The sequence below is a fragment of the Rattus norvegicus genome, chromosome 9 (genome assembly GCF_036323735.1).
Source record: "Rattus norvegicus strain BN/NHsdMcwi chromosome 9, GRCr8, whole genome shotgun sequence".
NCBI classification, from domain to species: Eukaryota; Metazoa; Chordata; class Mammalia; order Rodentia; family Muridae; genus Rattus; species Rattus norvegicus.
Window position 1 is genome coordinate 114,003,931 of NC_086027.1, and position 24,658 is coordinate 114,028,588.

Genomic DNA, 24,658 nt, shown 5'->3' on the forward strand with positions numbered 1-24,658 from the left:
TTGGTGGGCACACACCTGAGGCTTAGGTGACTCCCAGGTCCCTGCCACACTTTTGACTTGGAACATGTGCCATGCTTCTCATATAAAAGAAATGTCCTATGGTCACATAGGCCCAAAACAGAATTCTCCATGCTAATGAGGTATCTAGAGGCCTAGCCTATAAGGGCTTATGGGCATAGCCAATAAACTTCCCTTCCCAGACACTCCTCCCTGCAAAAGGTATTTAATCTCAGCTCACCCTGAGAAGTTGATTATGGTTTTATGCATCCATTTTCTGCCACAACAATAAACTGTTTAGAACCATGGACTGTCTGTTTTGTCATGATCCACTGTGAGGAACCTGGGGAAGGCCTTTGTCTACAGAGCTGCAGTTTTAGTCTCTTGTAGAAGGCCTCTCTGTGCTCCCAGCCACAACCTGCCTCCATCAAGCCAAGGACAATCACCCCCATGGGACAAGCCAGAGCCATCCCCCCCTCCTGCCCAGGGCTAGATGTTGTCCCCAGCCTGCAGGCCAGGACTCAGTTCTCTGCTCTCCCAAGACTCCCAGCCATGCCTGGATGTCCAAGAGTCTGAGAACCCCATGGCCCTGGTCTGGGGTCTGTTCGCAGGCCTGGGGACCACCAAACCAGCTTCAGCTTTTCCACATTTCAGACTGTGCTTTCCCGTCCTAGAGCGTTGCCTTGGTGCTTCCCTACAGCCTGGTACTGCCTCGGCAGCTTGGGGTAAGCACAGCTAAACTCCCTATGGTCTGCCTGCCCAAGCTGCCATGCCCTGTGGCAGAGAGGACCTGAGCTGACATGTTGTGGTGTAGAAAGTAACTTTCTCATGATCAGGCCAGGTCCTGATCAAAGAGATGTCCAGAGGGACAGCCAACACCAGCAGTCCAGCTTGGAACAATGGATGAGCAAAGAGGAGATTCCCACAGGAGGGTGGGGAGAAGGGGGCTGACATGGCAAGGCTAAAGCAAGGAGAGTGAGGTGGGGACAAGAGGCAATTCACAAAGGGATGCCACCCATAAGTGACTGGAATATAGTCAATCTGAAGGGTGTGCATAATACAACTTTTGGTCACTAAGTGCTTCATTACTGAACATTTTGGCTGTCTTCAATTTTTCATTAAGAACTACTGATGGGGGCTGGAGAGATGGCCCAGTGGTTAAGAGCACCGACTGTTCTTCCAGAGATCCTGAGTTCAAGTCCCAGCAACAACATGGTGGCTCACAACTAACTGTAATGCCCTCTTCTGGTGTGTCTGAAGACAGCTACAGTGTACTTACTCATATATAAAATCTTTATTAAAAAAAAAAGAGCTACTGATGGGACTTATTTGTTTATTTTGAAACTTCAAAGCCCAACCCTAGTGACACACTTCTTCCAAAGAGGCCACACCTCCTAATTTCAAGTAGTGGCACTCCTTAATGATTAAACATTCGAAAATATTAGCCTATGAAGACTATTTTTTTAAAAAGATTTATTTATTATATAAGTACACTGTAGCTGTTTACAGACACACCAGAAGAGGGTATCAGATCTCATTACAGATGATTGTGAGCCACCATGTGGTTGCTGGGATTTGAACTCAGGACCTCTGGAAGAACAGTCAGTGCTCTTAACCACTGAGCCATCTTTCCAGCCCAAGAAGACTATTTTTATTCAAACCACCACGTCATATATATATATATATATGTATATATGTATATATGTGTGTGTGTGTGTGTGTATGATTAAATAATCACACACACACATGTATTACATATGTAATAAGACAGAGTCTCGCTAGATGGCCAGGAACTCACTTTGTAGACCAGTCTAGCCTTAAAGTCACAGGGATCCACCTGCCTCTGCCTCCTGAGTGCCTGAATTAAAGGTGTGTGCTACCGAACCTGGCTCCATTAAAGTTATTTTATGGGCTGGCATAATGGATCAGTGGGTAAAGGGGCTTGCTGCACAGGCCTGAAGATCAGAGTTCAATCCCTGGAAGCCATATTAAGATGAGCAATAAATTTTCTGAAGCTGTTTATTTTCGATTTAAAATTAACTCAGCAGAGGAAGAGTAAAAATTTTCCTATTTTTTTCAACTTCTTACTGGTTTGGGAACAAATTACAAGTTTAGAACAACAATGCAGTCTCCAGGTCAGAAGGTCCAAGGTGGTACTGGTGGGGTTGAGTTTTTTTTTTTTAATATTTCATTTGAACATAGACCCCCCATATTATATATCGTGATCATGGTTCACCTCCCTCATCTCTTCCCAGACCCTCCCCACCCTCCCACCCATCCGACTCCAGTGAGTCCTCCTGTTGAGCCTTTTACACGTGGTGGATTTAAAAGGGTGTCCTGTCTGGGCTTCCTTCTGTGGGAAGGAACGCAGATTTATATGTGTTGTTTATCTCAATTGCCTTTAAAAAGTCAGCACTGAAGCTTTGAATATCCAGAACCGGTTAATTTTCCCTGGAGTTAATCTACGAGAATTAAAACATCGCATTGTTAAAATCACTACTGTTAAATACAAAGAGATAAAGGCCCCCTCTAAGCTAGGGGAAATACAACTTATACCAAAAATGGACGATATAAAAAGTTCTTACAAATGGAAAAGAAAAGTGGAAACAATCAATTTGAAAAACAAAACAAAACAAAACAAAACAGGCAGCCTGACGTGGGCACACACTCCCGTAATTTCAGAGAGGCGGAGGCTGAGGACAGTCAGTTTGCGCCGTTGCCTTAAAACATCAGGAGTGTAAATAACACGGGTGAGCAGCCAGGGCACAGGAGCGGGCGTGGGATAGGGCTGTGCCTCAAGGAACCGCTCTGAGGGATTAAACTGAGACTCCCCCATCCAGCCACGGAGTGTGCGAGGAAGTCATCCTTCCGGTTCGGAGTGTTCGAATTCTCAGAATTCACACTGAAAATGCCCTGCGCTGGTCAACAACAGATTACTCCATCTTCGGAGCATTTGCCTCGCCATTAAACTGTGGAGAGCCACAGTGGTAGGCACAGTGGGCAAATATCACTACCTATCTGTCCACTGTCAGGATGGACGCAGCCCAGAGCCTTCTGGATGAAGATGGCGAGTCCCTGCCGCGTGTCCAGCCGGCGTTTCTAAGAAGGAAGGTCACGCATCGGTGAGGGCAGGGGCTGACGGGGAATGTCTGCCCCTTCCACCCAGTTTTGCTCGGCTTTGCTTCATTTTAGGTGAAACCGCTCCACGAGTGAAAGGGAAAAATTTAAACGTGTGCAACGGTTTCCTGACACATCCGTTTCTATGTTTAGGAACGTATCCTGAGGAAGTCATTAGAGTGAAGCCAGGCGTACACAGTGCTCAGGACTCCTTCATTTGTGACCGGAAAACGTGCGCTTGGTTCGGTTACCAGAGGGAGGTTAGCAAGCACCGGTGTGGCTCTAACGTGGACTCTTGGGCCCTCTTTCAGGATCGAAGGCGGACTGGAAGATCCCAGAAGGAGCCGCTCACGGTACATTGAGAGGGAAAGACAGCAACGCGTGTCTGTGGTGGAGTTTGCATGCAGCATCAAAGGCACAGAGGCAGAGAAAAAGACTAAGAATGCGTGCCAAATGCCAACCATGCTACCGCCTGGCTACACAACCCGAGTGCGGTCGACTCAACCCGAGCGCGGCCGACACAACTCCAGCTTGTCTTCATTCTTCCGTGTTTCTCCATATTGTTCTAGTTTTGCTTTATAATAGGCTCATAACAGATTCCCTTCCCTCAATGAATAAAGCTGTCTAAGCTTTATATTTCTTTATATCTCTTGTAGTTTGTCTTGTACCAGATAAACAAGGCTATAAAAAATACCATGCAGCAAAGTTGAAGCTTTACCTTTTTTTCTTTAAAAGATTTTATGTTATGTATGCAAGTACACTGTAGCTGTCTTCAGACACACCAAAAGAGGGCATCAAATCTCATTACAGATGGTTGTGAGTTACCACGTGGTTGCTGGGAATTGAACTCAGGACCGGTAGAAAGGCAGTCTTAACTGCTGAGCCATTTCTCCAGCCCTTGGATGGCTTTTCTTAATTATTTGCAAGAGAAGCATATTGCAAAATTGTTTTTACGCAGAATTGAGGTACAACTTAATACAGAGTATTAAAAAAAACCCCTCAATTTTAGAACTTCATTTTTCAACATCACACCTGATTAGTTACAACTCATGGTACAGGACTTTCCTGGCCTCTGAGTCCCTGGGTGGTGGTTTTCAGAAACATGTAATTTGAAATCAAAACCATCTTGTTCATTTTTTGTTTATGCTGCAATTTTAAAAATTAAATTGATTAAGGGGAAACTGTTTGAGTAAGCACCATGTCTTTAAATCTGATTGTAGTTTCTAAATTCACTTTTAATATAAAAGAAGTTGGAAATTAGCCTGATACTCAGTGGGGCAGAAAACTTACTTATCTTGATAAGAAAAAGAAAGAAGTTGGGGAAACGGCCCAATCTTATAATAAGAAGTGACAGCAAATTGCTTCTTGTAGGAATGGCTTAATTTGGCCTCTCTCGCTGCTCTGATCTATGTATGCTGCGCTTTGAACACATGTGGGCAAACCTGGGACCTCATGCTCGGTGCCTCCTGAACCCGCTTTAACTCTCTCCACGTGCACGTATGCGTCCCATCACTGGCTGTTTCCTTATGTTTCAGGAACACATCACACGGTGGAATCACCCATCGGCTGGAAACCACATCTTCAGTTTCCAACGGTTTCTAAATTCCTTTTATTTTATATTCAAGATGATATCACTATGCAAGCCCAGACTGCCTCAAAAGCACAGAAGCTTGCATTCTTTTGCCTCCTGGGAAATAGACTTAAAGGCATGGACCACTACAGCCAACTGGATTTTTAATTGTTGTCATATTCATTAAATATGACAACATATTTGCTTTGTTCCAGTCAGACACACTCCACCACTAGGGGGCAAGCCTGAGTCAGTTCTACCCTCACAGGTTTTCTGTCCACCTTCCTTAGAAAGTGCCCAGGGAAGGCAAACGGTCAGCGTTTTTCTTCTCTCCCTGGACACACAAAGCAGTCGCTAACCATGTCCTTCAAGGTGTAGGCGGGCTATAAACTACCTTCTCACACTTTCTCACCAGAGGTTGCCAAAGTTCTGTTCACTCTAAATAGTATTGTCTAGAGGGTCTCCACCAGATCTGTCCTCTGAGATTCTGTAAAGACACCACCTAGACCAGGGTGTCGGCAGACAGGAGAAGTGGTGTGTGTGTGTGTGTGTGTGTGTGTGTGTGTGTGTGTGTGTGTGTGTGCACACGCTCACGTGCATGCTGTATTGAGATCATTTTCCTCAATCTGTTCCACAGATGTGGAATCTGAGACCCAATGGTTCATTGCGTCCACTTGGCACCTTCAGCCATCTTTAATCTGAAAACTGCAAACTGAAAGCCTTGACTCCCAACCTCACCCTCAAACGAGTTCTTTCCCCTCCGCCCCTTCCTTTGGAAGTAAACACGTGATTCCCCCACTTCCTCTTAAGTCAGAAGCCAGGACTCAGGCCATTATCAAACGTATCACTAAGTTCTGGGTGATCTTGAGTCCATCCATTTCTCTTTAAGGGAGCCATTTCTACCAAGTCCAGGGCAGTGTCAAGTCACTTCAGTAGGCTCTGCTCAGCCTTGTCTCACTCCACCCACTCACCGAAAATCTGCACAGGGGCTGCTATGGCTTGAATAGGTGCCCCCAAATTTCAGGTGTGGGGAACTTAACTGCTGTCTTGATCTGCGAGTGGTATTTGAAGGTTGGGCCTTTGGGAGTGATGAGGGGTGGTTGGAACCATAAGGGTGGGCTCAGTGCTGGTTTTAGCAAAGAGGGTTTTTACATGCATAAGGCTCAAATTTTGCTCTTTCTACATTATTTTCTAAGAAAGCTACTAGATGTCTCTTGACCAACTAGGGAGTAGGCCATGAAGAAACCAGGGAGAGAAGTATAGGCCTGTGAGGACAGAACCATGGAAGAGGCCTGGGTTGGGAGAGGTGTGAGGAGGGACCAGGAAAGAAGCTGGGGTTGGGAGAGGGCTTCATTACAATGAGGAGGACTAGGGAAGGAGACAAAACTTGACCAGTCTGAGGCATTTGAACAGACTGGGCATCGAAACAGCAGATAACCTGAGGATACAAAGATACAAAAGACGATACAAAGAAAACCAAAGCAAATGAGCTTGACCATCAGGCACCCTAGTACTCTAGAGGCCGAGGCAAGAGAATCATGAATTCAAGGTCAACCTGGGCTACATAATGAATTCTAGGCTAGCTTGGGATACACAGTAAGACCCTCCCGCATAAATAAATTTACAAAAGAAGAGTGATTTAACTATTCTACTACAGGCTTCAGCTGTGAGTAACTGAGTTGTAACTATGTAAATCCTGTGTGTGTGTGTGTGTGTGTGTGTGTGTGTGTGTGTGTGTGTGTGTGTATGTGTGCATGGGAGCATCCCCCTGGACTAGGGTAGGAAGATAAAGAGATCCACATCTCTGCCTTCTATAACAGAAACTATCTTGAAGTGGGACAGAAACCAAGAAGGCCAGTGTGGTGGCCCTCCATACCTGCCAGTTCCCTCTGATGACTGAGGACTCCACTGAGGACTGAACATACCTGGGAAAACATTGCATCTGTGCTGAACATGCACAGACTTTATTTCTTAATATTCCCTAAACGACACAGTGCAACTATGATTCTCAGTATTTACATTGTGTCAAGTAGTGCAAGTCACCTAGAGGCAATTTAACATATATATTATATATAATATATCCTTGTCATGTGCACTATATACAAATATATATGCAAATATATTTAATATATATATGCAAATCCTGTGCACTGTATATAAAGCACTTGGGTATCTGTAGAATTTAGTATTCACAGGGGGTCCTTGAACAAATCCAAGTGGAAACCAAAGAATGCATTTTACTTAGAAATATAGAGACAAAGCAGGAAGATCTAGTAAAGTCGTTGTTTTAAGGAGTTAGAACTGGGGTAGAGAAAGAAGTATATGTGTGTGTTTGTGTATGTGTATGTGTATGTATGTATGTGTACATATGTATGCATGTGTGTATATGTATGTATATGTGTACTTGTGTGTATGCATATATGTATGTATATGTATGTGTGTGCATGTATACATGTGTATATGTATATATGTATTGTATGTATATGTATGCATATATGTATGTGTATGTGTGTTTGTGTGTATGTGTATGTATATATGTACATGCATATGTATGTATATGTATGTATATGTATGCGTGTATGTATGCATGTATGTATATGTATGTATATATGTATGTGTGTATGTGTATGTGTGTATGTATATTTGTGCATATGTGTATGTATATATGTATGTGCATATGTATGTATATGTATGTATATGTATGTGTGTATGTGTGTGTATGTGTGTATGTGTGTATGTATGTGTGTATGTATGTATATGTATGTGTAACTGCATGGAAAGGGAAAGAAAGAGGAAGAGAGTGAGGAAGGGGAAGAAGAGAGAGCAAGGAGGATTGGTATATTAGTTCACATAAAGATAATTCAAAGCAGTTTACTGAATGCCCTTCTTTAAAGTGCTCACATCAGTTTTTCTAGCATTTTTAAAAATGTGTGGCTGTTTGCCTACACATATATCTGTGCACTGCATGTCTGCAGTGACCACTGAGGCCAGAAGAGGGCGTACTATGCTACCATGTGGGTTCTGGGAATGGAACATGGATCCTTTTTAAGAACAGCCAGTGTTCTTAACCATGGCGCCATCTTGCCTGCCCTAAACACTCACATTTTAAAATTGATCCATTCCATCTTAACTTAAAGAGACGGAATCAGTTCCTACAGAGTCAGGCTCCGAGGATTATCCAGTGCCTGGCCCGCCACAGGCTAAAAGATGGGAAATCAGACAATTAAGAGTGATTGTTGGGGCATGGCGCAGGGGAGAGAGCCTGTATGCCTAGGAAGTGAGGCCGGAGTTCCAACCTAATAGGAAAAGAAAGAAAGCAAAACCCACGCTGCTTTGTCAACCTTCAGGCCTCTGGAGACTCAGGGAAGTGTGGAAGGATGGGATCTGGCTGCGGGCAAACCTGGGCTGCCTGTGGAAGAGGATGAGGATGAGCAGGAATTAAACGGGAGACTGTTCCTGTGCTCATTGTCTTAGTGGCGCAAGGGTAAACGCCAGAGGAAGTTTAGAGATTTGAGCTTGGATGCCAGGCTCAGTGTGGAGCCCCGTCAGACAGCTTGAGCCCTGAGCACAGGCGGGGGTGGGGTGGGGTGCGCACCCAGGCTGAGGATGCAGGTGCTTTCTCAACAGCACGATGGGACTGTTGATGGGTACCTCCTTCTGGAGGGGAAGCAGAAGGCACAAGATCTCTGTGCCCTTTAGTGCAGTCGTTTTACCTCTGGGACCATGGCCCCAGGCAACAATTTGACCCTTAGGGAGAGCTCCTACAAAGGCAGGCGTAGCAGTGTTACTGATAGTGGCTGGGAAGAAGACACGGTCTTAGTTAACCCGTTGTCTTTTGGGGATCTCTCTAAAGCGATGTAAGTAGTCACATATGCCTGTGTACACTTTGTCTTTATAAAGAGTTTGGTTTGATACTATGTTGTAATGTTAGTGAGAAATAAGGTGACGTCTGCTATTCAGACCTGGATTTGACCTATTTACACCAATCCCCTTTGCCAACAGAAGACATGTTTGGGAGTAGAACCCTGGAATCGTGAACCATCAGGCAGCTTGGTATTACTGTATCAATCATCTCATAAGAAGGACACGCTTATTTCATCTCGGTGTTTGGGGTTTAGTTCATGGTTCAGGTCACTGTTGGTTTTGGCTCCATGGGAAGACAGCACAATCTAGACCCACATGACAGAAATGATTAATCACAACACCGAATGATTACAGCAGTTTACTACAAGAAGAGTTACATGGATACTGTGTCTTTCTCATGTTATATCACACACACATATGTAATATGTTTTTATATTTTTACCTTTCACTAAAAAGAAACATTTTGTAGCTTCTCATTGGCCCATTAAAGTTACTCTTGTGTTTTGAGACCATTAGGGAAATAAGGCCAGTTAAAATTCAGCACCGGGAGACTGTGACATTTAATCTGATAACTCAGGCAGCTGGTGGCTCACTAGTAGGTGGGTGACATGGCCAAGCTGGGGCTGAAAGTGATTTACATCCTGGGCAGGGATGGGAGAAGAGGTCAGCATACTACCAGGAGTCACATGCAACTTCAAAGTTAGGCACTATTTGTCTCTGGATTTTTCTAGTATATATATATATATACTATATATATATATACAATATATATATATTGTATATATATATATATACAATATATTTTATATATATACACACATATATAATAAAATATATAATATAAAATTAAATTTTAAAATAAATAAATTTTATATCATGTGTATTATATATAATTTATATCATATATCATAATCACATATAATACATACTTTAAAAATTATTTTCTCATTTTATTTATTTCATATATTTATTTTATTATTTATAATTTTATTTATAATGAATTTATTCCATTATATATGTATATATTCCATTACTTAGATATATACATGTATATACACATATAATGGAATCAATTAATTGGCTCAAAGTAGTTTACGTGCTACTGCAGAAGCAAAATCTAGGAGGGGGTAGGGTAACTAATCTACAGAAGAAACAAAACTTCCCACTAGAAACAAAGCCAAACAAATGAACAAAGGCCTGGAACCAGGCTGCAAACTCCCACCAGGAGTTTTTTTGGCAACTGCGCTATTCCAATTTTATGTAACGAACACCTGTTGCTTGTAATCAGAGTACAATGTACACTTATAGGGGAGACGAGACTGTCATAGGTCTATGCGGCCAAAGTAATGTCACTGACGTAGACCAGTCGGGGACAGCCTGTTCCCTAGGTCAGGGACACCTAACCCATCTCTAACAAGGGCGGCTGAATTTCTTTCCAGGCACTTATATCAAATGCAGAATCTTTATCAAGTTCATCAGAAGTCCTGTGACCATCGAGTCTACCCGCGGAGGTATTGCGCTTCTCAAGTTGTTCCTGGTCGTCTCTGCCGGAGAATAGGAAGCTCATTCCGTGTTTCTAGAAGTTACCATGCCTCTCCTTTGAAAGTGGATCAATAAAGCTTTTTATTAGATTTTCTCCCGGGGAACACAGCAGTCATAATTAACAAACTCAGCTGTCATTCAAACTGGAGCTCATCAAATCTAAAGGCCACAGAATGTGTCCTCAGACAGCGCGGTGTATGTCTTCCTGAAAACAAGATAATGCCGGGCAAGCGGGAGGCCTATAAATATTGCATTCAAGACACCGACATTGACCTACACTGTCTGACAGAAACATAAAGTGTGGCTCGCGCTGGCAGATTCTCTTGAGATTCCTGTTCCCAGAGGTAGCCGGCTTCAGGCTCCGAGTACCGCCGAGGACTCTAAAGGCCTTATACCCATCGCTACTGTTCTCTTACCACAAAGAAAAGGCTAGATAGCTTTTTTCCCCCAGGAGATAAATTGGTTCTGTAGAACTCAGACAGATGAACATGTCTTTCCTTAAGCCAGAGACATTTCCCAGAGTTGAAGATGCTTGTTACTTCTCAAACTCACCCTCTCCTCTCTCGCTGTAGAAGAGCCCTAGACACACTTAGACAGCACCAGCAGGAGACATGGCTTTCATAGATCACAGATTCTGAAGGCGCACGCTGAGAAGACCCTGGACAGCCACTTCCCTAATTCCGCGAAGGATCACAAGATGGCGCTGTCACCACAGCAAAGGTATGATCCATCCCTGAGGCGGAACTGGAATCTCTGGGCAGAGACTCACCTAGTGAGGTAGGAATGCTGCCCCTCCTGGTTCTGTGCTTGGGGATGGTTGTATTAAAGGGGGTATTTTCAGTTTGTGACTAGGCCACTTAAAAGTGTTAACAAACAGTACATCCACACCACAGGGAAGCCCATCTGTAAACATAGTTTTCACACTGTCCCTCTGGGTGGCATCAGATTTTTTGCTCCGTAAAGAATACATAAATAGGGAAAGTAAAACTGTACTTAAAACTTTGGAGCATTCTCTCTTTTTGTTTGTTTGTTCCATCAATTCTCCAATAGACGCTCTAATCATAATTTTCAAGGTAGGATTTTTATTTTCACTATTAACAGTTCCTCCTGTCTGATTCACCTGGAAAGCCCTTAATCAGCCTCTCAGCTTCTTTTGTCAACTTGACACGAGCTGGCTTCATCTGAGAAGAAACCTCAGTTGAGGAAATACCTCCATCAGCTTGGCCTGTAGGCAATCTGTGAGCATTTTCTTGATTGATGTCTGATAAGGGAGGACCCAGTTCCCGGTGGGCGGGGCCATCCCTGGGCTCCTGGGGCACAAGAAAGCTAACCGTGAGAGGAGTAGAAGTAAGACAGTAAGTAGGATTCCTCCATGGCCTCTGCTGCAGCTCTCGCCTGGATTTCCCTCAGTGACAGACTCCAGTTGTAAGCTGAAATTAACCATTCTTCCTCAAGCTCCTTCTGGTAAAGGTGTTCGCCATGACAGTAACACAACCAGCCCTATGGTGCACAGGCGGAGGCAGGAGCTGGGCTTTACAGTGTTCAACCTCACCATTGCCCTGCAGATATCATCCTGTTTGTTACTGATGAAGATGTGGCCCGTCATAGCAACGGTCTGCTTTTGTCCACATTCACACAGGACGTTAAGTTAGAAGACTGGACAGGGAGGAAGGGCTGGGGAGACCAGCAGCAGCCGGCAACTGAGGACAGTGTTGGCTAAGAACTCCAATTTCCAGCAACCCGGACCGAGCAGCCTGCCGGTCGAGCCGTGACCTCTATTGTGCCCCAGGCCCTCAGCAAGGTCCTAGTGAAGAAACTGGGACTCCCAGAGATTAACTTCGCGGCCGGGGAGCTGGGGTGTGGTTCTGCTATCTCTGCTCTGTGCGCCGCTCTGCTCCGTGACTCTTGCTTCCTTCCGGAACCTTCCCTCTGGGGCACACTCAGTACCTCACCCTCTTTCTCCACAACTCACCACCCTAGCAGCTGGGTACCGGTTGCGTTAGAGTTAAGACGGACTGCCAGATTTACCGGATCTAGAATCACTGAAGAGACAAGCCTCTGGGCATGTCTGTGATGGAGTTTCTAGACTGGGTTAACGGAGGTGGGGAGACCCACCCTAAATGTGGGTTGGAGTCCCAGACGGAATATAAAGGAAACAGAGCTGAGCACTCATCATGGTTTCCTAATGGTTGCCTCAAATAAACCCTCTTTGCTTCCTTGTGCAGCAAGAAAAGTAAACAATATGCCTGAAATAAAGCAGTGTCCCCAAGGGAGTAGTTCCTTTCTTTTGTAGGTCTCCAGGACGAGCATTCAGGGCCGAGGAACTACGGACCCCGGGACAATGCAGCAAAGCCCGAAACGCTGCCCCGCAAACCAGTTTTTGAACAACCACTCCTCACCCCCTAACCTTTGCTCAGAGCATCTATAATATTCTTGCTCTTCATCAACTCTATTCCAACACATCTCTGGGAAACTTGCGTCCCAACCTCCTCTTTGCCTTTGCAAGTTCCATATCATCCCGAATCGGCTCTGCACCACAGTTCCCCAGACTCCAAGTTTAGTGACTGGATTCCAAACAGCTCTCCCCGCCAACATAGTCACTTCTACCCCCAGCCCCTCCCCAAGCTCTGAATACCTTCCTTACACTTCACAATTTCTTTGAACCTGATGATTTTTCAAACCTTAGAGTATACTGGAATCTTTTAAAGGGCACAGCCAGGCACAGAAGTGTTCTGGGTGAGCAACCCGAGCTGGGCACAGGAAAGCACCATTTTTTACCGGGGAATGCTGCTGGGGGACTACACTTTAGAAGAGTGGCTTTGAGCTATGCTCAGCCCTGCCTGCTTCTTACAGTCACCTGGGGAGTCTTAGCAGCCAGCCAGGCCCAGCCCCACCTTAGCCTAATTAAATCCGGTGTTCCAGAGCGAGGCTTCCTCAGGCTTTTAGAGCCCCCCAGGGATTCTGATGCTCAGCCAAGACCATCTATTGCCCTATAGATCCCAACTTGCCCTTATTTCTTTGGTCTCCGACTGCAGGAGACCCCCTGTGTTTCCACCTTGCCTAGCAGGACCATAGGCAGACCTACGTCCAGCCACCCCTCTGCAGCGTCCACTGCTGAACTTGGGCTGCTGAGGACATATGGATTAGGGACTACGGAATCTTATCCGCAGCTGCTGTGGCACGGTGCTTGGGCGATTGCACTCCAAAGCCCCTGTTGACCTCCGCCAACTTCCTCAGGCTTCAGTGTCTCAGGTATGGTGCAAACTACACAGAGCCGTGGCCCACAGAGTTAAAGCGTGGAGCTGCTGGGTCTCTGGCCACAGCTGTTAACAAACAGCCATGGTTCCACAGCAAGGTTCCCTAAGGCTGAGATAATCATCTGTTGGGTTTGAGGTTGGAGCAAACACACGGGAAGCCCGTCTGCAGCCATTATAGTTTGAGAGCCTGTTGACCTGTTGTATGGTCAATATTACTTTTGTTTCTGAATTGCTGAATAAAAACTGCATTTATATGACATGACACAGTGCTTTTTAATATGTGTACATTGGGGAATGAACAAATCAAGCTAAAACATATTACCCCACGTGTTTACTGTTTTTTTTTTCTTAAATTTATTTATTTATTTTATATAGGTACATGGTGGCTGTCCTCAGACACACCAGAAGAGGGCATCAGATCCCATGACAGATGGTTGTGAGGCACCATGTGGTTGCTAGGAATTGAACTCAGGACCTCTGGAAGAGCAGTCAGCGCTCTTAACCGCTGAACCATCTCTCTTGCCCCTTATTTATTTATTTATTTATTTATTTATTTATTTATTTATTTATTTATTTTGTGTAGGGATTTTGCCAGAATAACAAAGCCGGTGAACTTAGGGGAAATGGATGAATATGTTATCTTTGTGTAGTCAAGGCTGGAGTTTCCTGTGCACATGATCCCATGATCCCAGGATCACATGGTCCTGTGCACGGGTGTGAGCCTGCACTCAGCGTTTGGGTATCATGAGCTTGGCATGAGTGTGCAGGAGGATGCTGCTTGCTGTTTGTCCCTTTCCCACTGGAACTCTTCATTTACGAATCAGAGATTGTTGTGCCTCTTCTCAGACTCACTTTAATTTCACTCACAAGGATTAGGTTGTGGTCTTAAAGACTTTTCTCAACCTCCCTTTGGAAGGTGTTGTAAAAGGGAAAAGCACTGTAATAACATCATCATGTGTCAGCCCCATGAACCTTAAACTGTGCACCTATGCTATTGAGGATGCTGGAGTAACTCTAAAATACGAAGAACCAAGAGACCACAAGAAACCTAGAAACCGAGTCAAGTACTAAGGTAAATCAAAGGAAGTCACCGTTACATTCTCCTTGCTAAATACGCAAGCTCTATCAGTTATACAACGACAAATACCTTCTCCATGAGGCTGGATGGCCGAATTGCTTGTGAACTTACTCACCACACTTAATCACCAGTATACCATAAGAGAATCACATGGATTTCTAATGTCTTAGCTCTGTGGGTGTCAGAGAGAGAGTGGGAATGACCTTGGTTTCCTTCTCAGGGAACTGTGAACACCATCACCCATGAGGAGACAGATAGCAACACGAGTACACGGGGAGAGTGACTTCAGTAAATGGCATAACTGTGCCTGGACAGGAAAGAGACAGTCAAGTTTGAAAGACTGATGTGGGAGCTAGAACCGTGCCCTGGGCCAGCTAGTACGGTTGGCTGTAACATGCTGTCATGATCTGGAGTGGCCCCACTGTGTGCCATCTGAGAGAAAATGGAGGCATCCTTGGCTGTACTACCTTAGCAATATCCCTGGACACTATTCACCATTTCAACCCACCAACACCCCCAAGTTCTGCCCCCTAGGAAGTTAGCAATCAAGCTCATTGTCTTCAGGATTAATCCAGAAAGTGTTTCTCCCAGGCCCTTGTTTCTTTTTCTTTGCCTCTATGGCTTCTGTCCTCTGTGGACTCAACCTGATCTTCAGCAGCAGCCAGAGCGCTCAGGGCAACAGATTTGTGTGCTTAGTTCGCCTTCTCCGGGACCACAGTCTATACAGTAGAGCCGTGTACATTCAATCTTCCTACCTTACCTAACCTCATACAGGTAGTTCCCCTCAGCCTGGCCCAGAGATATTTCTCCAAGGCTAAGATTATAGATTCCATCAAACTTAAAGTCAAGGTTAAGCATCTGCCTTCCCAACGGTCTCCTAGCAATGTCAGTCATCATCACCTGGTGCCTCTGATGAACACCCGTCCTTGTGTTCAGGGACTCAGAGAGGCAGCTGACTGAGCCCCACCTCAATACCCTGTGCTAAGTATACACTTGAAAACAAAGAGTTCAGTTCCAATAATCAAACTTCTATGATGGTTTAGTAACGGTGTCCGTTTTCCAGCTAAGAAATACCATGCATGGAAAACCTCTCTTGGCTGTAATCAGAACTGGGCTGAAGCCTGCAGGACCATGGAGAGCCTAGGCATGCCTGGTTGTTTATTATATTTTTATATCCTGACTGCAGTTTCCCCTTCCCCTTCTCCTGCAGTCCCCCCATGTACTGCCTCTCCCATCCACACCTCTCTGTCTGTTCAGAAAAAGGCAGGCCTTCCTCCCTGGATATCAACCAAACATGGCATAGCATGTATGAGGCCACTCAGTAGGAGGGGAAGGATCCCCAAAGCAGGCAAAGGTGTCAGAGACAGCCCCCGATCCCACTGTTAGGAGTCTCACAAAAAGGGTGATTTTTTTTTCTTTTTTTACTTGTTTGTGAGTTCCTGACTTAAAGCACTGCTCACAAAGAAGCAGAATTCTTCAACTTGGGAGGATGTTGGAACCTGGGGGACTGAAAAGGCTGTGGTAGACCAGAACTCTCTGGATCCTCCATCAGCTGCTGGGATGACCCTGGCGCTGAGGTGGGAGGCTCTTAACTGTTGTCTGTGGCTGCCCTCTCCAGGGTTTACAGCAACATAACAGCCTGGAAGAAGGGTTGCTGGCTTTGACCCAAGCCTCCACGTGCCTCAGTTTCTCAGCAGAGCTTGGGGTGGCTGGCTGGTGGTTTGGTTTACACGGAAGCTCAGGTTTCTTCCTTTGTTTTGGTTATGGCACCCAGAATGGAGACCAGACATGCAGCACTTGGTATACTGAAGGTTGGCAGTGAAGTTGGTGAAGCCAAGCGAACCCCCTGTCACAGAGCCCCAGCACTCCAGATGGGACCAGTCGCAGCTTTGGCAGTGGCTCCTCACCCCCAGTGCTCTATTTGTCTTATAGACCAGCAGACAGAAACGTGAGTGAGAGACAGGGACTGGGAGAACCCTCCTACGGTGTCTCCTGGGATTCAGTAGCTAGAGCGGTGGAGCCAAGGAGCGTTGCTGACTATTTCTCCCGGAAGAGCCGGCGACTCAATCAAAGCGGAGAGGATTTGATTTTTAAACCTTTTTGCTCTCTTCAATGTTGCCAGCCTACCGTGCTCCAACAGAGAGCCCCGCTGGATGGGAAGACATGCTAAATGAGGCACAGAGGAAAACACAGCTGTGATTTAGTCATTTGTCAACACGTAGGACCCTCTGTCAAGGAAGCGAACAGGGTGCTCCTGATAAAGCTTTTGTCTTTACTGCAGACTTCCACAGTGCTCGAGGCACCTGTCCTCCATTTTCCCTTTGATCTTCATTTAGCCTACCAAACGTTACTATCAACGACTTCTGATTTATTTTAATCTCTCCCCTTTGAACTTAAGTGATCAAGTCCAGCGAAGAGGAGGTCACCGGTTCTCTGTTCATCTGGATTCACCTTGACGACGTCATCGATAACACAATTCAGCTGCCACGAGACTCATAATACTAAGACATAACTCCTGGCTCTCGACGTGAGTGCCAGGCCTTGGTTCCCCACTGTGGCCTTCCTATCCTGGTTCCACAGCTGGGTTCCTGATGTACTCTCCAGGTAGGTAATGATGCCCGTCATGATGCCGATACCTGATGTGCTGAGAGGAGAGGCCATTTAGCTGCTTCCCCGCAGGGTCTCCCTTCACCTGCCGTTCTGTTTTACAGTCCACTTACATCCCATCGGCATCAAACAGACACGTAAGCGTGTTCTTTTGCAACCAGGCACGAGGTAGTCTGGAAGGTGGGTTCCCAGAGGTCCCAGGCATGGTGCATTAGGCAGTGGGCCAGCAGGTTCCCATCCCAAAAGCTCTCCATCTCATTAGTTTCTCCCTGTGCAGCAAAAAGTGCTCGGCCATCTAGGTTAGAACAATCAGGGCAGAATGGCTCGTGGTTGCAATGGGAGCTGGGCTAGATTCCTGAGGCTTTAGACAATGCTGTTCTGCGAACCGTGGCGATTTTAAAGTGGGGCTAACGGGGATGGCAAGAGCGTTCATCCCACGCCCATCTCCCTCGCTTTGCTCTGAATGAGAAGTGAGAAAGGCACGCAGGTGTCAGCCTGAGATCCTTAGCAGTCTCCAGGAAGCTCCTCTCTGGGCTCAGCAGCAAAACATAAGGCGTTCAGGGAGTAAACAGAAAATGTATCTCGCTCTGCTGCGAGTCCTGGCAGGGGCTTTGACAGTCAAATAGGATTGGAGAGCCGACGGATCTTTTTGCCTGTAAAGTTATCCAGCAGGACCCGAGACTCAGATGCTGAAATGACCAGAATAGGAGGGCACCTGTGGGTGGATAAGGGGTGAATGGACTGCATAAGGGTATTGTTGATTTTACCGTCCGTTCACTTTTCAGCAGATCTTCCATTTCCGTAATTGGGAAGGAACTTGGCAATCAAATGGGCAGATGCCAATTGGGCTCCACGGTCCTGGGCTTTGGTAATTGGTTCCTATGAATTCCCGGGTTCCGCTCCATACGGAGAATCTGCTGACTGCCAACTGCCGGCCATGGTGTTGGTCTGAGATTGGTCCCTGAAACCTCATTTGCGAGGGGTGGGAGGAAGGACACTTAACCACATCATGTTAGCCTAGAAAGAAGGATGAGGCTGGCTTCACAGCGGTCTTGGTAAGTCCAAATCCTGGTCCGAGGGCAAGGTAGAATCTGCCAGGCGAGTGTAGACTTCGCTAAGTTTGGGTCATCCACAGAGGTTCTGGTTTCCCTCTGCTGGGATGGGGCTGTACCCAGCTCATGGAATTGGATGCAGAGACCTCTGGTATTGTGTTTCAAGAAGCTGCAGGGTCTGGGATCTGGGGCTGGGAAGTGGGCTTCTGGAGAAAACTGTAGAAGGTAGAGGGAGCTATTAAGAGCTCAGGATTGTGTCTGGATGCTGTGTGCACCACACTTCTATGTGCCTGTCTTCCTCCCTGTCAGAATTCCCACCCTCGAGGATGCAATGACAAGGCTTGACATTCAAAGGCTAACCTTTCTGATGCTCAGACTACTGTTTAAATTTAAACTTTATCGCCTCTCCACCTATGTCTTGTAGATGCCTAGTAACTGCCTTTGCCCAGCTCGCAGAACAAAAGATGCTAACAAAATGGCTGGCTCGCCTTACCTGAAGGTTCTGTATCTTCAGGTGGTCAAAACATTTGGGGGAAAAAACGATTTAGGAGGGTGAGGTGGGGGATAGTGAGATCAAGGCCAACCTGGTCTACATAATTAGACTGTACAACAACAACAACGACAACAACAACAACAACAACAACAACAACGACAACAACAACAACAACAACCAAAATTATTAGTATTCAACTTGTCCAGATTAACCACTTCCATAACATGTATGTTCTGCTGGATATTATAAATAATCTAGAAATGATTTGAAATAGATGGGAGGGATACATATAAATTATATCCTAATGTGCCATTTTATAGATGGTATTTGAGTAGCTAAAGATTTTCCTCTTCATGTAGGGGAAGGATGCTGTCACCAATCCCTCCCATATTCTGTGACCTTTAGGAAGTCTTGTGCTAGACGGTGTTTGAATCTTCCTTCCTTCAACTGAATTATTTCTTTTGCTCAGAATGTGAGAGTGGGTTTGTTGTGTGCATGTGTACCATGTATGCCTGAAGAGGCCATAAGAAAAGACTCGGGTTCCCTGGGGCTGGAGTTACAGGTGATTGTAAGCCACCCAAAGTGGATGTTGGGAACTGAACTTGCACCCTGGAAGAGCAGCAAGTGTTCTTAACCACTGAACCACTTCTCTGACCTCAAACTCATGAACCTTCTGTCTCTGCTTCTTTGGCATACCCTACTGGTAGGCACAACAGACATGAATGTAGTTGTTAACCATACACTTTTTCTGTTATGCTAAGGAAAATCTCTACACATTGAAACTGGGAAGAGAAACGGTGATCACCTCTCCAGTGCACACGCAGATGCCATGTGGCTGGATCGAACACAGTGGTCCACCACCCCCACCTCTGATGTACCCAGTAAGCAGAGGGGCAAGTATTCCTTAAGAAATCTCCAGATATCGGGTTGACATGGGTGACCCCTGTTGCAGGCACGCTTAACTAAGAAGCACCAGTGTTTAGCTCAGAGTCATAAATCACATGTTGCATTATTCAGAAACTGCCCACTCGATTTTAATACCCACCACACAGCCAGCCCTCCTTCCTCCCTTCATCCTGAACATGAGAGCATTTCTGCCTTGTAGCATGGGGCTACGGACCCTGCAAGGGCTTGAGATTGTGTTTGTTCCATTCTCCAAAATGCTGTAAAAATAGTAAGGGTAGTCAATGGTGATTGATTAATATCAAAACACAGATAATGCTTGTGATTGCGATTTAAAGAGGAATGTTCTCCACTTTGATTAATCTGACCCTCTGGGCCACCCTTAACAGAGAGGCATGTTAGAATGCTAATCAGGGAATGAATGCAGACAAGGAAGCAACTCCCCAGGTGTCCAGCTCTGCCTGGCCTTCCCCAAGGCTGCCCTCTGCTCTCTGGTCCACCTTTTGCACTGAAATCTGAAACAGGCCCACGTCAGAACGGCAGTTATGAGTGCTGCTTCCTCCCTAAACTCTACTCGGTGGAGCCATTACCACGGGGCATCATCCTGACTGGCACTCGGAACACTGCCTGGGCAATATTAAAGCACCGTGTGCCCATCAGTGACTTGGTGAGCTGGCTAAGTAGTCACAAATGGATAGGTTAGTCACGTCCCGCACCTGCCCGCAAGCAGAAGGCGCAACAGAAACAAGAGTGCACTTCTGTCCTGCTCGCCAGCTGTGCCCCTCACAGGCCCAACCGGGAGAGCTCCAGGGCAGCCTCCTTGTGCCTGCTTTTCCTGGTGTGTGGCTGTGCCGGGGCTGCCTAGTCCCCGGGTGCCTCCATTTCACGCTCTCTTTGTTCGCCAGTCTCACACGCGAGCCTGCAGAGAGGGTTACCATTGCCTTCTGATAAGCTCTTTAGAGCTCAGCAGGTTCCACACCACTCTGATACCAGAGCCGCAGGTCTCTGAATCTGATTGGCCTGGACAAAGTCTGCACCCGGGAGCCAGGAGGCGTGTCTTCTGGCTGTTCATGGAGGGAGAGTCTGGTGTGTTAGGATAGTTTCTGTCCTGCTTCCTGGTGAGGCTGGGGCACAGTGCACAGCAATGGTGGAGAAGGCAAGCGGGGATTGGGTTCTGGGCAGGCCTGTTGCTTGGGGCGTGGGCGGGCATGGGTGGTGGGGTGGGTGGGAGGTGTCCAATCACCTGGCAGATGCAGCGGCTCCATCACAAAGCCTGCCCAGAGGTTTAGGTTGCCATTTTAAGCTAAAAGAATTACAGTTTTAAATAAGAACATTCTGGGCCTCAGCTGGGAAAAAGGGCTCACGGGGAAGAGAAAGGCAGGGGCTGTGTCGCCTTGCGCATGAGACCAGACTGACAACTTGGACTGCGTCAGTAGGCACAGCCAGGGAATGTGGGCTCTGGGGAACATTCCAGAAGCCTTCTTCCGTCCAGACCCCAGAAATGCTTGCCCAGAACCTCGAATAACAAAGCTGAGATTTTCGTTCCTTCTTTTCCAGGGATTCATGCTTGAACATCTTCGCTTGTGTTCTGGGAGAACTCAGAAGTGCGTGTCCACACCCAGAGATGGGGAGTGCCTGGGCCCATGGTTAGAATGGAGAGGCCACAGGCAGGATCTTGCTGCTACTAGCGTTGTCTTCCGTGGCTTAAACAATCCAACTCTTTTTTTTTTTTTTTTTGTGGATGAATGTTTTGAAAAGATTTATTTTGTTATTTTATGTGTATGGGCATTTTGCCTGCCTGTAGGTCTGTGCACTATGTGCTGTGTGGTGTCCAGGGAGGACAGAAGAGGGCACAGGATGCCCTGGAACTGGAGTTACTGATGGTTGTGAGCCACAGTGTGAGACCTGGGACTTAGCCCCTGACTCAAGGACAGCCAGTGCTCTTAACCCCTGGGCCCTCTTTCCAGCCCCGTCTTCCAATATTCAATAGATGAGGAAGCCATCATACGCGTCCAAAGATTATTGCTCAGACGTCAGCACCATCTGCTCTGACACCAGCCTCCGCACCTACTGGGCATCCTCCCCGTTTTCAAGGTCAGAGAGTGTCTGTCAGGGGCCTTAGCATCCCCAAAGTACCAGCAGAGTCACCCCTGCCTCTGTGTTGGAGGTGACAGACACAGTACCTGAGCTCTGAGCTTTTAACAGCCACACAGAGGCTCTCCATTGTCTGTACCTAAAATCCCAACCTTTCCTGCTAGAGGCTCTGCCTTCCTCTTTCTGTTGCCTGGGTGTGATGCCCTGCACCCTTCTGCTCACCACCTTCCCCTCTCTTCAATGTTTCCTAACTGACCCCACTGTGGATACGAGAGTGGTTTGTTTATCTCATATGCTCTCCTTAAATCAGGAGAGGAGTTATCTTTATCCCTCTTTCAGTATTGAAACCAAACCAAAACAGCCCCATGATCGAGCTCCGATGATCATGTCTGTGTGTGGCTTTGAGGTCTTCTCCGAAGTTTCTAAAACTGGCTTCTACTCTTACATAGGAACACTTATCAACCAGATCCAGCACAAGAGAGAACTCCCAGGATTTCCCCCACTATTCATTTCCACCAGTCGTGGAGTTGAGGTCACAGCAGGAGCTGGGGTAGAGAGCTTTGCAGGCTGGTGCAAACACCATCAGGAGAACCGAGCTCCAGGGACAGGATGATGCAGTCAGCTTTGCTGGCCTGCGTCTGGCAAACTCCCTATTGCTTCTCCACTCACCGGTGTTCAGCTGACAACCTGGCTTCCTTCTCTGACATGTGACAAATGGAGACAAAAGTGACCTTCCATGTGTTCTCTGAGGAGTCACAAGGCCGAAAAGGAAGTGTACTGTACCCCGTACCTTCGTATCCGAGAGGTATATCGACCAAGTCCAGAACTCGCTCACCGTCCTTCACTTCTGCTCTGACAAGAATCGGTTCCAGGTCAACCACCGTGATGACATCCCCTTTGGAAAACGACAGGTTTTCGAGGGACCCTGAAAGACAACAGTTGCCATGGGAAAACAAACCTCAAAGGTTGAATGTTTCTCTAGGTAAATGAAAGCTCTAAGTAAAATTAGTTAAATATGAGACGAGACGAGTGGAGGTCTCTTAATGAATACAGAAAAATGACCAAGACCGCTAATTGAGTAGTTCAATGTCTTTTACGGAGGTAGACTCTTCAGTATGTCACTATAGGAAATTCACTTTGAAGTTAAAAATATTCCAAATAATTCTTTTTCCAGGAGTAGACACCAGGATTCGTCTTGCCCAGGGGCCACTACGGCCACCTTTGTCATTTCCCGCAGTAAGCCCCGTTTTCCTGTGTTCTCACAATGCAGACTAAGAGATGGCCCTCTGCTGTACAGGCAGAATCCTCACTAACCAAGGGGAACCCCTAGAGTGTGACATGATTTTTTTTTTGTTATCATCAAACCAACAAAAGGCAATTTTTCCAGCTTGCATTTATCCCTGCCTTAGACTTCGTGTGTCAGATTGCAGTAATTTCTCAGCAGAGAGAAATATTCACCGCTCAATAACAACAGTTTCCCTCTTCCTAGGCAAGATTGGTGAATAGCTCCTTCCTTTCCCAGCCTCCTGTCAAATTCAAATAATAAATAAATAAATAAATAAATAAATAAATAAAATAACCCTTCAAGCAGCAGAAATATGCCAACATATAGCAAGGAGCATTGCTAGGTGGTATATTTCATTTTGCCCATGGCTAAGGAAAAATACTTTAGCAAGTAAATATATGCCTTCCATAAACAGAACATTTCTCTCTCTCTTTTCCAATGCTCAACCATCTTGGGAAAGAGGTTTCTTGGCCCCCCCCCCCCTTTAAGTTACGGTACGTTAAAAAGAAACAAGGGCGGGCATTGTTTTTCTTAACAGTCAGATGACTCTGGTGGAATAACGCCTGATTCCCCTTAGCCTAGCATCTCCCGACATAATCCAGATGAAACGGGACCCCCTCGCCCACTCCCATCCCTGAAGTCTTACAACCACATTTCCTCGGAATTTGGCAGACTATGTTTCTCCTGGTCCCCTCAGATGCCACCCCTCTCTCTCCTACCTGAAAAATAGTTTCCCTCGGTCACCTCCACTTGTCTGGGTAAGGAGTTCCGATTTAAGGAATTGATGTAAGAATCCCAAGTTTGCTCCATGGCACCGGAGTTATTTTCGTCTGGCAGGACATGGTCAGCAGTGCTCAAGGCAGTGAACAGGCAGCAAAAGAGGTCTCTCCTGACAAGGTGATCAGCCACCTGATCATGACTGACTGTGAGCCACGATCACAGGGGAAAGGAGGAAGTGACTAACTTGCCAGGGAGAAAGTTTATTGGCTTAATGACCAAGGGCTGGGAAGGGTAGGGCACCTGACTGTTTTGGCTGAATGGTTTTCTGAAAAGGCTCACTAGCCTTGTTGGGAGGGTCTTCTAGATTAGAGAGTCCGGGGCAGCACCACAGACATCACTGTCCTGTCACAGTGCAGGCTCTGATCCTGAAGGTGGGGTCTAGTCACCTGCATTTCTGGCGAGCCTCTAGACAGTACCTGGTGGTTCTTTTTTTTTTTTTTTTTTTTTTTTTTTTTTTTTTTTGGTTCTTTTTTTTCAGAGCTGGGGACAGAACCCAGGGCCTTGCGCTTCCTAGGCAAGCACTCTACCACTGAGCTAAATCCCCAACCCTGCGTACCTGGTGGTTCTTAAACTACTTCTTGAGGAACAAGGTACAAGGGATGTTGTGTTTTATAAAAAGAAAGAAGAGAGGGATATGTTTGGTGGAGGTGTGGTGTGGTGTGGGAAAGGGGTGCCTCTGGGGGCCCTGTTGAGGCATCCCTTCCCCCTGAGGGACCAGCCGCAGGAGGGTAGTATAAAATAGTTTATTTAGGGCATGGGGAAGGAAGTTGAGGGAGTAGAGACAGAGCGGGGGGGGGGGGAGAGGGAGAGAGAGAGAGAGAGAGAGAGAGAGAGAGAGAGAGAGAGAGAGAGAGAGAGAATAGAGGAGTATAGGCCAGCCATGAGCACATGGAGAGAGAGGGGGCCAGGTAACTGTGGGGCGGAGCTTAGACTAAATTCCAAGAAGGGACACCAGTTTTACTTGGTTTATATGTGTTAGTGACTAACTCTACATCACCAGTGACACACATGTGTCTCAG

At 46.4% G+C, this 24,658-nt stretch overlaps 1 protein-coding gene across 1 annotated transcript in view; it reads right to left on the bottom strand.

The window, feature by feature from the left end:
- The window catches only part of Themis3 (thymocyte selection associated family member 3), a 38,032-nt gene extending 14,242 nt beyond the window's left edge, over positions 1-23,790 (bottom strand). Inside the window, exons 1-2 of the mRNA XM_003750754.5 lie at positions 23,579-23,790; positions 22,365-22,499 (exon numbers count right to left, since the gene is read on the bottom strand). Coding sequence (XP_003750802.1) covers positions 22,365-22,499; positions 23,579-23,669 — 226 coding nt within the window. The 5' untranslated portion in view covers positions 23,670-23,790. The remainder of the gene's footprint in view (positions 1-22,364; positions 22,500-23,578) is intronic.
- Positions 23,791-24,658: the final 868 nt, after the last annotated feature.